Raw genomic sequence first — 18,308 nt, 5'->3', positions numbered from 1 at the left:
CTTCAACAGACACCATTAAGAAAATGAAAAGATAATTCACAGAATGGGGGAAAGTATTTATAAATGCTATTTGACAAAGGGGATTTTATTGAGAATATATAAAGTACTTTTACAACTCAATTTAAATAACCCAATTAAAAAATGGGCACAGGATGATCTAAATTGCAATTTCTTTAAAAAAAAAGGTATGCAAATGGCCAAGTAAGCACACAAAAAGATGACTGGCATCATTAGCCTTCAGGAAAAGGTAAAATAAAACCACAGTGCATACTATTCCCCACCAGCATGACGATAATAAAGAAGGCAGTAACCAGTGCTGGTGAGGATGTGTACACACTGCTGGTAGGAATATAAATGATATAACTGCTTTGGGAAGTGGCCTGGCAATTGCTCATATGGTTAAATATAATCATCCTATGAACTTAGGTATATATTCAGGATAAGTGAAAACATACATCCACACAAAAGGTTAATATTTATAGCATCATTATTCTTTATAGCCAAAAAGTGGAAACAACACAAATAATAAATGTTTCTCTACTGACCTGTGGTGGCGCGGTGAATAAAGTGTTGACCTGGAACGCTGAGGTCGCAGGTTCACAACCCTGGGCTTGCCTGGTCAAGGCACATACAGAGAAGCAACTACTATGAGTTGATGCTTCTCATCACCCCCACTTTTTCTCTCTCCCCACTCCTCTCTCTAAAATCAATGAATAAAATCTTTATGCTTGACCAGTTGTGGCACAGTGGCTAGTGCGTCAACCCGTGACACTGAGGACCCAGGTTCAAAACCCCAATTGCCAGCTTAAGCATGGGATCATCAACATAATCCCATGGTCGCTGGCTTGAGCCCAAAAGTCACTGGCTTGAAGCCCAAGGTCTCTGGCTTGAACCCAAGATCACTGGCTTGAGCAAGGGGTCACTGCTTCAGATGAAGGCGCCTGGTCAAGGCACATATGAGAAGCAAACAATGAACAACTAAAGTGATGCAACTACAGGATGATGCTTTTCATCTCTCTCCCCCTTCCAATCTCTTGTCTCTTTCTCTCACTAAAAAAAGAAAATGTTCATCTATATGATGGAATATTATTCCACAATAAAAAAGAATAAAGTATCAATACAAGCTACAACATGAATGAACCTTGAAAACATTATGATAAATGAGAGAAGACAGGCATTAAAAACTGCATACTAAATGACTCAATTTATATAAAATGCCAGAATATGCAAATCTGTAGAGATAAAATCAGTCCTCAGACTGAGTTGGCTGGAGAGAAATGGAGAGCAGCTTTATAGATTCTTTCGAAACAATGAAAATGCTCTAAAATTGATTGAGGTGATGGTAGAACAAGTCTGTGAATAAACTAAAAACCACTTGAAATGAGTGAGTTATATGGAACGTGAATATCTCAAGAAAACTGTTTTACAAAAAGAAGATAATGTTTCTCCTCATAAGAACTCGCCTATTGAAATCAGAGGTTAATTATTTCCCATCAAGAACCAGATAATAAATATTTTCAGCCTTACGAGCCATTCAGTTTCTGTTGCAATTACTAAACTCTTCCTCCACAGCAAAAAAAAAAAATTAAAAAAAAAGTCACACAGAACAAGTAAATGAATGAGCATTGTATTCAGTAACATTTACCAACAATAAAATTTGAATTTCAAAAATTTCATGTGTCATAAAATGTTCTTTCTGATAATTTTTCGATGGTTTAAAAATATAAACACCATTCTTAGCACACAGGCCATACAAAAACATTGTGGTCTGAATTGGGCTCATGTGCCATTGTTTGCCAACCCATGATCTAGTTGTACATTCTCAGTCACTTCACAGAAAAACATATACTAAGACCTCCCTATTTCATAATAAATTACCTTTCAAAATAAGTCAATCTTATTACTTACTTTTAACTTGTCTTTTAATGCTTCATTTTCTGCCATAATACTTCTTAAATCAGATATTGCATCTTCTTTTTCCTTTTCCATAAGACTAATAATATTATGGGAGACGGTGCCTTGGGTGGATTGTCTTAGTGAAGATAATTCTTCCTGAGCCTTAAAGAATTGAAAGATATACATAAAAACTACTTTGGATATGCTCCTAGTTCAAAAAGGCAAGCTAAACACGTGTTACCTTTGTCTTTCCAAATCCTCCTAAAATAAGAGTAAAACACTGTCTCCTTCCCGTCTTGAAGTAGCAGGAGGGTTGAAATGGGAACAATTTTAGGTGACAGATGCCATGCCTTGCCCAGAGTCACTTTGGCTTTTGACAGCTGAGGCTTTGTAACTGGGCCAAACTGTATCAATTCCCTCTTCCCCACTAGGGCTTAAGTCTTTAATATCCAGTATGTCCTGTCTGACCAGTGGTGACACAGTGGATAAAGCATCGATCTGGAACGGTGAGGTCCCAGATTGGAAACCCCTACTTTGCCACCTTGAGCGTGGGTTTGTCCGGCTTGAGCGCAGTTCATCCGGCTTGAGTGCAGGCTCACCAGCTTAAGCGCAGGGTCACTGGTTTGAGGCTGGGACCATTGACATGATCCCAAGGTCTCTGGCCTGAGCAACCCCCACCCCTGGTCAAGGCATATATGAGATGCAATTAATGAACAACTAATGTCATGCAAGTATGAGTTCATGCTTCTTATCTCTCTCTCTTCCTGTCTCTGGCGCTCTCACTCTAAAAAAATAAAACAACATCCAATATGCCCCACTAGTGGATGCTACCCACTGTTTGACATATTCCCAACAAGTCTGAATCCCAAGGACTGACTTGGCTCAGAGTCAGTCTAACACCTGCTCCAGTTAGTTTTAGAAGTAGATTATTTCTGATCTTACAAATAAGCTAGAAAAGAGGAAGAATAAATATGAAAAAAATAATAGAAATTTCTGCTTTGGGAACAGGATGATTGCAGACACTACTACTTATAATTCTAATTATGAAGGAATACCATAAGGTCCATATATTACAATAATTGAAAAGATATATACATTGCTTCTATTATATTTAACTAGTTCTGTATAATCTGTCGGCTTAATTATAATCCTTACTTCATTATACAAAACACTTAGTTTATCTCTTTCTGCTGTCAGTAATTTAACATTGGACTGTATCTCCTCCATATGTTTTTCGAATCTTTCCAGCATACGCTGAAGTTCATCTCTTTCTCTTGTGATCAGATGAATTTCAGAATTGTAATCACCCTGAAACATAATGTAGAAATAGAAGTTATTATTTGTCATAATTACCACAAGGTTGTCACAGGGATGCTGGTGATGAGACTGATGGAAAGATGCTAACAGAAACCCCCCCACAAGTTCCATTCATGTCATTAAAGAAGATAATTTTTAACCTACAATGAGAGCAGGAGATGAGAGTGCTGGCAGTACAGGGGCAAATTTCCTGGCCTGCAAGTTCCCAGGAAGGGACCCAGCTGCCAATGACACTGTTTGATCAGATCCCATCCGATGCTTCAACTGTCATTCTCCTGGAGTTCTTTATACTGGTTGTATAATCCCAGACCAGAAGTATCAGCAGCATCTAGGAACTTGTTAGACATGCAAATTTGGGGGCCCAACCCAGACCTATTTAATCAGAAACTTTGGAGACAGGGCCCAGTAACTGGTTTATCAAGCCCTCCAGGTGATGCTGGCGCATGCGAACTGTGGGAACCACTAGTTATAACCAACCGTCTCCACGGCAGCAACGAAGAGGCACTGTGTGCCTGCTCACCTAGCACATGCACGCTAACTGTAACAGCCTCGCACATTCCTGTGTGTCCTGTGACGATCTAAGAGCAATGTCCCAGACACAGCAACCTCCAACTGCCCCAGCTTTTAACCAATGTGAGCTTTATTTTTGCAATCATATAAATATTTCTACCAAGCAGTCTATGTACGTTAAACAATTACTCCTAAAAATTTTTAAACGTTTTTAAGATAATACCTATTATTCCAGACAATTCAAAAGATCCACTATTTTCAGAGCATTTGTAGAAAATAAAGATAGTATATGCAGACTTGGGACTTACGAAATCTTACTGTTGAAGTACTAAACTCAGAAGCACGAGGTAGGGAGAGTCTGATAATTTGATATACTGGAAATCATCCTGACTGTGTTAGTCAACATTTACTGTGCACATGCCATGTCTAATGTAGTTAGTAAATGGCAGGTATCGGTGAGGTGCCCCTCACCTGCACCTTGAAAATGAATTATCCTCTTGGTTAAATAATCAAAATCAAGACAAAATGGATGATGTTAGCTATCTGGACATGTTAAAGGATAAAATATCTTACAGGACAAAAGTAGACTAGGATTTGAGAAATTAATCAAGGCTTAAATAACTATAAAAAATATGTAGCCTGATCAGGTGTTGGCGCAGTGGACAGAGCATTGGACTGGGACACAGAGGATACAGGTTCAAAACCCCAAGGGGGCCGGCTTGAGCGTGGGCTCACGAGCTTGAGCGCGGGTTTGCTGGCCTGAGTGTGGGATCATAGATGTGACCCCATGGTCACTACCTTGGGCCCAAAGGTTGCTAGCCTGAAGCCCAAGATCACTGGCTTGAGCAAGGGGTCACTTGCTCTGCTGTAGCCCCCAGGTCGAGGCACGTACGAGAAAGCAATCAACGAACAACTAAGGTGCTGAAATGAAGAATTGATGCTTCTCATTTCTCTACCTTCCTGTCTATCTGTCCCTATCTGTCCCCCTCTCTCTGTCAAAAAAAGAAAAAGGAATATCTGTAATCTAAATAAAAATATCTAACAGAAAGGAGGTGGTTTGCATAGATTTCAGAAAAGGAGCACTCAATGAGTAAGGATTTGACAGTCTGTTTTCACCACTGTCTAAGTCTCAGCTTAAATGTCACTTTCTCTAAGGAGTCCTTCCAGATTCTCCAATCTAATTTAGATCTCCCTCTATATGCTCATAGCTTTCTGAATCGTTCCTGTATTCCTCCTTCATTAACACTTATTATAATGAGATTATAAAGTTACTTACATGATTATGTGTTGAATGCGTCTTTGCTACTAAATTGTAAACTCTATGAGGAACACAGGAGGTAATCTGCCCTTACTGACCGCATCTTCAGTGTTTAGTATGGTAACGTGATAAACTGTATGAACTCCCTAACATTATTCACTGGCCTTCTTAAACAGGAACTCTAGCTCTTTTCTAAATGTATCTTGTACGTATTTATATGTGTTAATATAGAATTGTTAATAACTCCCTTTTATAACTCCATAATTTTTAACACACACGTGCAAAACGCTCAAGGATATGAGGCACCGTAGTGTCTCAGTATTATCTGCTGAACTGAACCTGATGTTCAATATAGACCGGATTTGCTTTGAGCCAGCAAATAAGAAAATGAAAAATTTACTAGGAACTAGATTTATGCTAGACCCTTATGTAAACTATCTCATATAATTTTCACAAGAGGTTTTAGTTACTTTCCTCACTTTGCAAATAAGGAAACTGGAGTTCCATGAAGTTAGGTACCTTATCCAAGATCATAAAGCTAATTTGTGGAGTTAGAACTTTTATCAGGCCTTCACCTCCAAAGCACTTTCCACTCCACTATACTCAAACTCACCACTGAGACCACGGTGAGTACAGGTGAACAGGGGACCATGCGCCCTGTCCACAGACAACAGAGATCTGACAAGTGCATTGTTGATAAAGACCACTGGTATTTAAAATGTCATTATTGCCCTGGCCGGTTGGCTCAGCGGTAGAGCGTCGGCCTAGCGTGCGGAGGACGCGGGTTCGATTCCTGGCCAGGGCACACAGGAGAAGCGCCCATTTGCTTCTCCACCCCTCCGCCGCGCTTTCCTCTCTGTCTCTCTCTTCCCCTCCCGCAGCCAAGGCTCCATTGGAGCAAAGATGGCCCGGGCGCTGGGGATGGCTCCTTTGCCTCTGCCCCAGGCGCTAGAGTGGCTCTGGTCGCAACATGGCGACACCCAGGATGGGCAGAGCATCGCCCCCTGGTGGGCAGAGCAGCGCCCCTGGTGGGCGTGCCGGGTGGGTCCCGGTTGGGCGCATGCGGGAGTCTGTCTGACTGTCTCTCCCTGTTTCCAGCTTCAGAAAAATGCAAAAAAAAAAAAAAAAGTCATTATTTTTTTCTGACTTATTGTAATCCCAAAGACTGTGCCTAAGTTTCCCATAAGGGAGGGGTTGAAAAAGGAGAGCTTATACCAAAGCCAGCTTTGTAGTTTTCTTTGTTGTTTGCCAACAAAGTGTTTCTAAATATGTTTTTACAATCTAATTTTGATGGGAATGCACTCTCTAGTTCCCAGCACTCATCACTGTCTTACACGCCACCATTGCACTAAGGTACATGCTTACTTCCCTACCATGCTTCCAATTTGTTACGGGACTCTAAAATGCTCTGACCATCTCAGCTTCTAAAATTTGGAAAATGAATTATCTATGTCAGGTAATGTTAGAACATTTCAAGAAAGTTTAAGTTGAAGGAGAAGTCTCACTTGATTTTATCACCAGTATCTTACCAAAATCTCTCATTTGTCTTTTGTGACAATTGTGAATCTACAGCAAGCAACTGAATTAAATATTTAGGTTAAAAGCTTTGAGGTAATTATCTGCTCAGTTCTATTTAATAAAAACTTGATTAATCAACTCTTTTTGTGGAAGATTCTCTACAAATAAAAATGATCAACTCAGTGACATATTTTTCATGAGTCTTTTAAGTACATATGGGAATCAGCCAGTGAGGTTAAAAAATAAAGACTAATCAGAAAATGACTCAAGGCCCTGGCCAGTTGGCTCAGCGGTAGAATGTTGGCCTGGCCTGTGAAAGTCCCAGGTTCAATTCCCAGTCAGGGCACACAGGAGAAGCGACCATCTGCTTTTCCACTCCTCTCCCTTCTCTCTCTCTTCCCCTCCCACAACTATGGCTTCAAAGGTTTAAGCAATTTGGCCTGGGGCGTTGAGGATGGCTCCACTGCTTCGCCTGAGGCTCTGAAATAGCTCAGTTGCCCAGCAATGGAGCAGCAGCCCCAAGTGGGCATAGCACCACCCAAGAGGGGGTTGCAGGTGGATCCCGTGGGGCACATGCAGGAGTCTGTCTCTGCCTCCCTCAATAAAAGAAAAAATAAGACTCAAAAACCATTTGATAATTTACAGGTTCTTCAGGAAAAAGATGATGGAACTGGCCAATTCAGCCAAGTCTGAAATCAAGTTCTAATGACTCTACTCCCAACTTCCCTTAATTTTATCTAGTGTGCAGTAATGTTAGGGTATTATGAGCCTCCGGGACTCCTACAGCTCCAGAGCCTAAAAAGAGAAAAATCCAAATAACTCAAATGATACTCCTCAAACATTGAAAACAAGACCTAAAATGGAGAAACATGATTTTAATCTCTCATGAATCATGATTAACTTGACCTAATCTACACCTTTAGACTCCCACCTTGCAAATGTGGTGGCTATAGAAATGGGATGACCTGCCGGCATCCACCTCCACTTACGACTTTCTCCTGATGTGTGATTACCGTAGAAGATGCCTGGTCTGTACAATGTGACTCACCTTTCTGACTAGTCCAAGGCAGGGAATGGCATGACGCCATGTTGCCTGCCATGTGGACAAAATCACTCTGCTTTGGGAGAGAAAATGCAGCTGATATTGAAAGTAAAGGCTAGAAAGAGAAGAAATGTCCAGTGGCATGAGTTCTTGGTTCCAGTTTCTGGAAGCTCAGATACCCTGCACTCCTACCATGTATGTGATGAGCTATTCAATCTTTCCTTAATTTCCAAAAATCAGTATGTCATACCTTGTTCTGAAGTATTTTCCTAATTAATGCAGTGTTCCTATAGTATAGGTCATGGAGAAAACAAAGACCAAAATTAAGAAAGACTTTTTAAAAGCAAGTATGAACAAAGTTACATTTAATACAGTAATAATGAGAAAAGTTTGTTCAAAAAGATACTCTCTTGCCTTATCAATTACTCTTATAAAGAGATATTACCTTTTCTAGCATTTTAAATGTTGGCACTTTTTCACGTGCAGAATAATTTGTAGAGCAAGATCTTCGTTGTATTATATGCTGGAGTCTTTCTAGCTCTTTCTTATAAAAATCTCGTTCTTCTTCTATACCTTTCAGAAATGTATCTAAACGAGAAGGCGACTTCTCGCGACGTTTTATTCCGTGTTCGAGCCGCATCCTCTCAACTTCCAAAGTAAGTTCTCTTTCTGAAAATGAAAACAATTAAATCTTTAAACAGTGTTGCATTTAAAATGTATAATTAAACCAACAAATTATATCAGTAACTTTTAGAATGCAAACTACTAAAACTCATTAACTGTTTTGTATATTGCTATAACTGCTATATATCAAAAAAGGTAAATATTGAGAGGAAAGGAGAAAAACTAACCTCTTCACCTATGTGCTACTAGTTTGTCTAACTACAATAGAACAAAGATTCCACAAGAGCAGGGACCTGGTATATTTTGTTTAACATCATATATACCAGTACCCAAAACAGAGTGTGCAAATACCAGGCTCATACACATTTGTCTAATGAATGAATGTATCAATTCTTACATGTTTCTTAAAATATCTCATTTAGAACTGGGACCTGGCAGAAAGGTAGCCTATTTCAACTGCATGTGTGTGTTTACTTTCAGATGATACTACTGCATTTCCTTACAAAGATTCTTCTCTTCGATTTTTCACTTTCGCCTCCCCTGTGGTGCCACAGTGGACAGAGTGTCAACCTCGAACACTGAGGTTGCGTTTAGAAACCCTGGTCTTGCCAGGTCAAGGCACATATAAGTCAGTTAACAACTAAAGTGAAGCAACTACAAGTTGATGCTTCTCTCTCGCTCTCTCTCTCTTTCCTCTTTTTCTAAAATCAATAAATAAATTCTTAAAAAAAAAAAAGGAATAGTCTTCCCCTTAGTCTTAGTTATTTCTATTATCGGTCTGCCTCAAAGAATATACTTCTATTGGAAAATATTCAAGCAGGGTAGTCAAAGTAAAAAGAATTCTGTGAGGCTGGTACTTGATGGAGAGCTTTTCTACTGTATTTACAGTGTCCTGTGCAGTTCCTATTATACAGCAAGCACTCTAAAAATACCTACTAAATGAATGAAGATCAGCTACTAAAAGTAATAGATCAAGAGGAAATCACAACCACTTTTTAAGTTATCAACATTTTACATTTTACCTGTAACTGCAAAACTTTCAATTTTTTTGCTAAGTCTTTGCTTTTCTTGTTCAAGCTGATGAACAACAGTTTCCAGGTCTGACCTTATAAGGAGTTCATCACTCAGTCTCTCTTTTTCTTTATGGCATAAGTTTAATTCCTGCAAATTTTAATACTATAATTAAGAGATCAAACACTTTATAAAATATTATAGCACTTAAAATATGTATTTTTAAAGCATACAAACATACATATACAAACACTTTGTTAGTCAAATATATGGTTTCAACTAAAGTTAATAATCAATTATGGTTAAAAGTAACCTAAAATCCAAATGTCAACAGTGTTCTTTTCTGAGTAGAATTATTATATTTCATATTTTTAAAATTTGTTTCACAAATTGTCCTATTTTTTCTTTTTCTTTTTTAATTGATTTTATTATGTTTACATAGATTCTAGTACAAATTGTCCTATTTTAAAAAATAAATATATACTTGTGTAATATAAAATTAAGCTTTTTTTATTTTTAAAGGAGGGTGGAAGAAAGACAACCACAGGTCCCTATAAGGATGGTGGTCATTCCCTCAGCCACATCTGCACAGTGGGGATAGGACAAGTGACTGGCCACTGAGGAGTCACCGTAAGAACAAATCTATAGATGTGAAGCACTCTGCTCAGTGTCCAGCATACGGCAAGTGCTTAACAAATGTTAGCTGCAGATATTCATTATTTATCTTAAAAGTACATAGAATATGGCATTAATAGGAAAGATAAGACAGGTCAGAAAGTAACTTTAGCAACATCTTACTATCAGCCAATACTGGTAAAATTTGCTTATAGTCTGAGACAAGCACTCTGAATCACATTCAACTGTTTATGGTGTGTGTGCAAAGAGCAGCAAACCAACAGCAAAAATCTCTGCCCTCGTGGAGCTCACGCTGAGTTTTATGATGTAAAAACATCATCAAACATATAGATGTTTGTCTAATTTCTGTTTATTGACCTCATGGAGAAATTTACAATATCTATGAGACTCTAGAATAAATGACATTTAGCAGGTTAAGCTAAGTCAATTATTTAATATTGAATTTAAATAAATACCTTCAGTTGAATAAAAAAGGCATTGTGATATGTTGTCCATAGTGAGTATATAAAAATCAGCAAGTATTTGAGCACCTTCTATATGCCTATATATCATAATGGCTTCATTTTAAAATTTGCCTTACGGCCCTGGCCGGCTGGCTCAGTGGTAGAGTGTCAGCCTGGCAGGCGGGAGTCCCGGGTTTGATTACCGGCCAGGGCACACAGGAGAAGCGCCCATCTGCTTCTCCGCCCCTCCCCCTCTCCTTCCTCTCTGTCTCTCTCTTCCCCTCCTGCAGCCAAGGCTCCATTGGAGCAAAGTTGGCCTGGGCACTGAGGATGGCTCCGTGGCCTCTGCCTCAAGCACTAGAATGGCTCTGGTTGCAATAGAGCAACGCCCCAGATGAGCAGAGCATCGCCCCCTGGTGGGCATGCTGGGTGGATCCCGGTCAGGGGCATGCGGGAGTCTATCTGACTGCCTCCCCGTTTCCAACTTCAGAAAAATAAAAAATAAATAAATAAATAAAATAAAATAAAATTTGCCTTATGCCACCAAAACTGTGCACGCTAGATTGTATATACAGAATACATAATGAGAATACCTGGAAATTATTATTAGTCTTTGTTTCCAATCTTAGGAGAAACTCATCCAACTTAACAGGCTATTAAAAAACTCCTTAATAATCTTTTGTGTGACCACCCAGGAATTTGCACCTGTAAGCAAGACATTCTACCAGTTCTAGGTTATATAAGGACAACATTCTATGTCTAGGCTTATGTTGGAATGATTACTCTTCTGATTTGAAGACTACCAGGACAAATAATATGACTAGGAAAAAGGTTTGCACTACCAAACAAAGCTATTAAAAGATGATTGAGTGCTTTTAATAAAAGTCAACAATGTCATCAAGTAATATCAACTTCAGTTTTAACATTTATAAACTGACAACTCATGAAGTAGTTAAAAGAATATAAAATTCCTAACAGATTTTCCAAATTTGGATTTAACTTGCCAACTACTGTACATGAGATTAAGAATTATAGAAATATAAATCAAATGAAATATATCCATACTATGGAATATTACTCAGAAAAAAAAAAAAAGGGAAGCACTGGATACATGCTATAAGCATGAACCTTGAAAACATTGTGCTAAGTGAAAGAAGCCAGGTGCAGAAGGCCACACACTGTATGGTTCCATTTATATGAACTGTCCAGGACAGGCAAATCTACAGACACAGATAGATTTTAGTTGTCAGGGGTTGAACAGAGGAAAATGGGGGGTGATGAAAATGTCCTGTTATTAGACAGTAGTGATGGCTGCACTACTTAAGAACTATACTAAAACCACTAAATTATACATTTAAAAGAACAGATATTATAATGCGTAAATTATATTTCAGTGAAAAATACTTATATAAAATAAAGCATAAAGATTTTCTTGCCAGAACTTCTGGCAATTCAATATGACATGTACTTACCAGTTGAAGTTTTGTCATTGTTTCTTCAAGATTCCGCATTTCAGAAAGATTTCTTTTAATTTCTTTCTAGGAATAAAAAGCCTATTAGGTAAACATCTAAATGTCAGGAATCCTTAGCACAAAGTTACATTACAAATAAGACCATTTTCCAATTACAGTTCCCACTCACCAGTGAGATCTGAGGCTCTAGCCCTAAGCCTCAATTTCAACAAAGAGGAAGCAAAATTGAGGCTTCTCTTTAAATTCTTGGCACTCTGAATGCTCACAGGGACCTATTTATAACACTGAAATAAGAGGGCCAATTGAAGTCTTTTTTTGCCTATATACTTGTAGGACATTCCTTGAACCCTGGTTTTTAGAACTCATCGTAGGGCACTCTGATTTCCTGATTTTCCTATCCTATTTGCTTCCTCCCCACCTGCTTCTACCAACCCGGATCCTCTGTACTGCAACTGTCTTCTTTAATTTCTTTTAGCAATATTTTATAGTTTTCAATGTACATGTCTTTCATCTCCTTGGTTAAGTTCATTCCAAAGTATTTTATTCTTTTAGATGCTATTATAAATGGGATTACTCATTTCCTGATTGGATTTTAGTTACTAGCATATCGAAATATACCTAATTTTTGTGTGTTGATTTTGTATCCCGCAACTTTGCTGGATTTATTAGTTCTGGGGTTGGAGTGTGAGGGTGTATGTGAAATCTTTAGGATTTTCTACATATATGATCATGTCATCTAGAAAAATGATTTTACTTCTTTCTTTCCAATATTAATGTCACTTACTTCTTTTCCTTGCTTAAGTGCTCTGGCTAGAACTTCCAGTACTATGCTAAGCAGAAAGTGGTGAGACCGGGCATCCTTGCCTTGTTCCTGATCTTAGAGAAAACATTTTCAGTCTTTTACCACTAGGTACGATGTTCGCTGTGGGCTTTTCATATATAGCCCTTAACGTAGAGGTAGTTTCCTTCTATTGCACTAGTTAGTGGAGGTGACATTGTATTAACTTAATTCAGTGATGTACAGTAATAGTGGCCTTCAAACTAGGTTCTTCCCATTCCTGAGATAACATGAAGACTTTCCAAATACCATATACACATGGTTTCAAGAATCAATATCCGTATTCTTAATTGGTATAGTCCTTCTTAAATATTATTTACCTGAGAACCTGCTGTGATCTAGGTTATGTGAGTTCCTGTCCAACATTCTCTCTCACAACTGCCTTTCTCCCACTTTTCAAAGCAAAGGCATACAGCTAATATCTCACTGTCTCAAGATATGAAAAACTTTTTAAGCACCAGACAAAAAGACAATCTGAAATGTTTGGAGCTGGCCCAAACCTGTAATTAATACTATTTTCTCCCATTATACCTTTTATTTTTAAGTGTGAGGAGGAGAGATAGAGAGACTCCCGCATGTACCCCATGTGGGATTTACCCAGCAACCCCGTCTGAGGCCAATGATCAAATCAACTGAGCCATCCTCAGTGGCTTGGGCCTGATGCTTGAAGCAATCGAGCCACTCACTTGGAGAGGGGAAGAGAGAGGAAAGGGAGTGAAAGAGGGGAAGAGTAGCAGATGGCTGCTTCTCCTTTGTTCCCTGACCAGAACTGAACCTCGGATGTCTGCATGCTGAGCTGACACTCTATCCACTGAGCCAACCAGCCAGGGCCTTCCAATATATCTTATTAAGAGATGTATTTCCAATAAAATTTTAGTTTTTTATTTAGTAAGTATTTATCAAAATTTGTGATATATTTGTCATTTTGATCCACTGAAGTATAGTCATAACACTGCTCAGAGTAAAATATTAAAACTTTGGAACTTAAAATTACAGGATATTTTTAAAAATAAAACTTTATATAATTTTTATTGCAGAGGTATTTGATATGGTAATCATAAAAAGATATTTAAGCAGAGGATAAATTTTGGTGAGGATTTCAAAAAAGAGTCATTTGGGTTCTACTGGCTACATTTATAAGAATGATGTGATAGTTTTATTTTAAAGGATCGATATTTACAACAGATGAAATTACATCCTTTGCATCTCCTTAAACTTTAAAAAATATATTAGCGGCCAACTTAAAAATGTGCAAGGACATACGAAGTTCTTTTCTTTTTTTAAGCCCTTTAAAGGGTTTATGAGCACAAAATGACAAAGATGACAAAATTCCCTAGTTCTCTCACAATGCAGAGTAAAAAGACAGATGGAAATCCTGAAGGAAAACAAGACAGTAGTCGGCCTAGCGTGCGGAAGACCCGGGTTCGATTCCCGGCCAGGGCACACAGGAGAAGCGCCCATTTGCTTCTCCACCCCTCCGCCGCGCTTTCCTCTCTCTCTCTTCCCCTCCCGCAGCCAAGGCTACATTGGAGCAGAGATGGCCCAGGCGCTGGGGATGGCTCTGTGGCCTCTGCCTCAGGCGCTACAGTGGCTCTGGTCGCAATATGGCGACGCCCAGGATGGGCAGAGCATCGCCCCCTGGTGGGCAGAGCGTCGCCCCTGGTGGGCGTGCCGGGTGGATCCCGGTCGGGCGCATGCGGGAGTCTGTCTGACTGTCTCTCCCTGTTTCCAGCTTAAGAAAAATGGAAAGAAAAAAAAAAAAAAAACAAAAAAAAAAACAAGACAGAGTCTGAAGAACTATCTTAGAAACAGGTGATTCAGAAACACACACACACAATTAGAACAAGTGCAAGCATTTAGAGGGTATGAACATCACTATAGAAAACCTGAATTAGAACACAAACCAAAAAGCCTGAACCAGACGTCAGAATGGCTCAAGCTCGCTGTGTTGGAAGAGAACTAAGGAACTCTCCCCAGCCCGGACAGACCTTTGCTTCATCAAGTTCTTTATCGGCAGTCTCAAGTACTTCTTCTTTATGTCTTTCCAACTGCTGTGCTAACTGGTCTATTTCAGTTAATTCTTGGCAGAGTTTTTCATTTTTGTTACTTAAATTAACTACTTCAGTAGCCACTGTTTCCTTGGTTTCCATGAGCTCTCGGATATGCTTCTCCAGGTCTTTATTAGCTTGCTGAAGAAACTCAACCTAAATTGAATTTGTAATTTGTAAGAAATATGAAATGAAAAATTATCCTAAATAACAGACTTGCAAAATAATATTTTAAAATACTATGTTTTAAAAATAATATATAGCCACTGGCTTTAGATTTTCAAGCACGGAAGGAAAGGAAAAGTAAAACAATTGTGAACATTTCCCCAACATCGAACTCCAAAACTACGATGAAAATATCACTATAATGATACTATTATTACTCCAGACTGTGCTCTCCACTGTAGTAGTGGCCATGAGCATCCACACATGGTTACCGAGCACTTTAAATGTGACTAATCCAAAACAAGACGTGCTATCAATGTAAACAAACACAAGATTTCAAAGACTCACACACAAAAATATAACGAATGTAAAATATCTCAATTATATTTTACAACACAGAGCACATATTGAAATAATATTTTAGATATATTGAGATAAAAACATTATTAAAATCAATTTTACCTGTTTCTTCTTACTTTTTTAATCTGACTACTAGCAAATTCTGTTACATTCGTGGCTCACAAACTATCTGTACTGGACAACACTCCTCTAGAGCTACTGCTGATACTGGGGCCTCCCTCTGTTCCGGTTCATCCAGGCACCACTGACAGGTCTGAATTCCTAAAGGTCATGTGTCATGCTTTATGGACCTCCTCTTTAACTTTTAGGTCTAATGCATGGTGGGGAATCCATTAGACAATTAAAACTATAAGATTCATTTTTGTATTTTTTTAATCCTTTTTACATTATAAAAGAAATATATAGTCACAAAATTTTGAAAATAAAGAAAATTATAAATAAGAATATTGCATCACACAAAGATAAACTTATTTTGGTTTACTTTCTTCCAGTGTTTTCTCTGAGTTCATACATATATTTTTTAAAAGCAAATTATATATCACATTGTATCCCTAGTTTATCCTCTTCATTTAAATATTTAACATTAGGACTTGTAAAATAATATTTTAAAATACTATTAAATATTATTTACAAACATGATTTTTCAATAGCTATCTGCTATAACAGAATAATCTGACTCTATAAAAATTTTCCCACTGTAAATAACACTTCGATGAACAATCCTGTCACTTAACAAAGTCATGCACCATTATAAACACTTAAGAGTTTATATACTTAGTAAAATAATGATCAAAGTCATTACCTGAATATTTAAATGAGCAATAAGCTTTTCATTGGTTTTATTTTTACTCTCCAGAGACAGGATATCAGAGGAACGGCCACCGTCCAATGCAATGGACAGTCGTTCTATCTCTCTTTCTCTTAGCTCAATCTGAAGATATAAAGTCATAATATTTTTAAAAATCTAGTTTTGAACGAAAATGATTAATGCTGAATAAACACTTATTTGACTATACTTCCATTTTTCTTATGTTGAACACTGTATACAAGAGATCATATATGTACCCATACTTTTATGAGATTATGAAATACATATATGTAGAGCAAAAATAAAAAAACACAGAAAACATCAACATAAGAACTGTCAATCTAGCTTTCATAAATAGTTCTACTGGATAGATTCTTCTTTAGTTTTTGGATATTTTCCCTTCTCTAAGATTAGGCAGTGTTTATATAAAAAAAACTATTGGGTACTGGAACTGAGTCTGAACTACTTCAGTGCCTAGTGGAATAAATAAAGAATCAACAAATGAACTTAAAACCCAAAGAAAAATAAGTTGCTACTGAAACTCAATATTAAAAGGGATAAAAAGCTTGTGTGCGATTAATTATTAATCATTTCAAAAACAACAGCTGTATAATCAAAAAGATCACTATCATCATGAATTCACACTTACGCACATGCAAAAATTTGAAAAACCCACACTTTCAAGCTCTGGTATATATACAAAAACAAACAAACTGAAAACAGAAACCAAGCATTCAACAATTATTGAACACAGTCATAGTATACAAAGACAAATAAAACACGATCCCTGATTTTAAGGAATACAACCTTATAGGAAAACTAGCAAGTAAATCAATAATCTGTGTGCTATGTTGTTTAGAATAAAGGTACAATAAAGGAAATAGGTATCTGCCACCAAAGTAGTTAAGGGAATAAAGTGATTTATTCTTGAGGATATGTGCATATCTTTGGAAATTAGTGCAGGTCTTATCAAATATATGCTCAAAAAGGTAACATATAATAATAATAAAAAGGTAACAAATGAGGTTATGAAGAGAAGGGGGATGTTCTAGGCAGTGACACAGAAGCATAAAACATGGTATGTTTGAGGCAATAGAAATGGCGCAGTATGAATGGACCATAATACTCAAGGAAACTAATGGTTGGAGATGAGTCTGAAGAATAAGGTAGGAACTAATTAGGACCAACACTGAATACTTAGCCAATCAGAAAGATTACTCTGAACTAAAGGTGAATTTGATAAAAATGAAACCAGAGGCAGAAACCTTTCATAGGAATGGATGAGAGACAATGGCAGGCCTAAAGTAAAACAGTGGGTTAGGGTAGAGCAGAACAAATAAATTTAAAGAGTGCTTAGGTGGGAGAACTGACAGGACGTGGTGAGCGGTATGTGAAAGGAAGAAAAGGAGATCTAGAAAGACCACAGAATGTTGCCTTGGGCCGATGGTGATGGTACCAACCAAAGTTGGAAACAGAGGAGGGAAAACAGATTTAAGGCAAAAGATAACTAGTTCAGTACGAGGCATATGAGTACAAAGAGCCTTTATCCAAGCTGAAATACCCAGTGTTGAGAATATGGACCTGGAGCTCAGGAGAGAGGTTCAAGCCAGAAAGAGCTTGGAGGAAGTCATCAACATACAGGCAGTATTTTAAATCAAGAGTGCATGAGACCACCCCAGAAAACATACTGGGACAGGTGAAATGGGTCAAACACAGAATCTGAGAAAACAGTACTATTTCAGGGAATGGGCAGAAGAAAAAAGCAAAGAAATGACAAAAGGTTAAAAAAGCAAAGAAAAATGAAGTCATGTAAGAGTTTCAACAAAAATTATCAATAATGTCAAATACTATATAGTGGATCAAGAAAATAAAAACTTAAAGTATCCTTCTGGATCTAGCAATTAATGTCACTGTTGCCATTAACCAGTAGGGGGCAGAAGCCAGACTGCCATAGGTTAAAGAGTGAGCAAGAGGTAAAGAAATAGAGACAGAAGAGTAAGGTGCTCTAGAGAAGTCCGCATGAGAGAGAAGAAACAGGCATTAGCAAGTTGGAGAGGAAGTTAAGAGATTTTTTAAGGGATGGTAGTGGTGACTATCATAGCACCTTCTCATGACTGTTACGAAGATTAAAAGAATAATTATAAAGTGGCCACATTAGTGTTTGTTAAAGAATAACTGATTAAAGCAAGGTCTTAAGGAAAAGAGAGGAAATGGGACCAAAAACAGAGAGAAAGACTAAAACTGGAAGAACATTATCCTACCCATTAAGTCTTGAGAGCCTGAGGTGAATACTGCTCATTTTAAAGGTAGAGACAGAAAGTCGAAATAAGGTGATATCCTGAGTAGGAGAGAATTACAGGCT

The 18,308-nt window shown here is 37.9% G+C and overlaps 1 protein-coding gene across 4 annotated transcripts in view; it reads right to left on the bottom strand.

The window, feature by feature from the left end:
- Positions 1 to 18,308, bottom strand: part of CEP135 (centrosomal protein 135) — a 73,887-nt gene that overhangs the window by 39,531 nt on the left and 16,048 nt on the right. For all 4 annotated transcript variants that reach the window (XM_066385550.1, XM_066385549.1, XM_066385551.1 and 1 more), the window contains 7 exons: positions 15,941 to 16,069; positions 14,554 to 14,769; positions 11,728 to 11,793; positions 9,188 to 9,326; positions 7,987 to 8,210; positions 3,052 to 3,204; positions 1,909 to 2,058 (listed from right to left, as the gene is read on the bottom strand). In XM_066385550.1, coding sequence (XP_066241647.1) covers positions 1,909 to 2,058; positions 3,052 to 3,204; positions 7,987 to 8,210; positions 9,188 to 9,326; positions 11,728 to 11,793; positions 14,554 to 14,769; positions 15,941 to 16,069 — 1,077 coding nt within the window. The remainder of the gene's footprint in view (positions 1 to 1,908; positions 2,059 to 3,051; positions 3,205 to 7,986; positions 8,211 to 9,187; positions 9,327 to 11,727; positions 11,794 to 14,553; positions 14,770 to 15,940; positions 16,070 to 18,308) is intronic.

This window comes from Saccopteryx leptura, chromosome 5, assembly GCF_036850995.1.
Source record: "Saccopteryx leptura isolate mSacLep1 chromosome 5, mSacLep1_pri_phased_curated, whole genome shotgun sequence".
In the NCBI taxonomy this organism is placed as follows: Eukaryota; Metazoa; Chordata; class Mammalia; order Chiroptera; family Emballonuridae; genus Saccopteryx; species Saccopteryx leptura.
The sequence above is the reverse complement of the archived record's forward strand: the minus strand, read 5'-3'. Positions and strand labels throughout refer to the sequence as shown.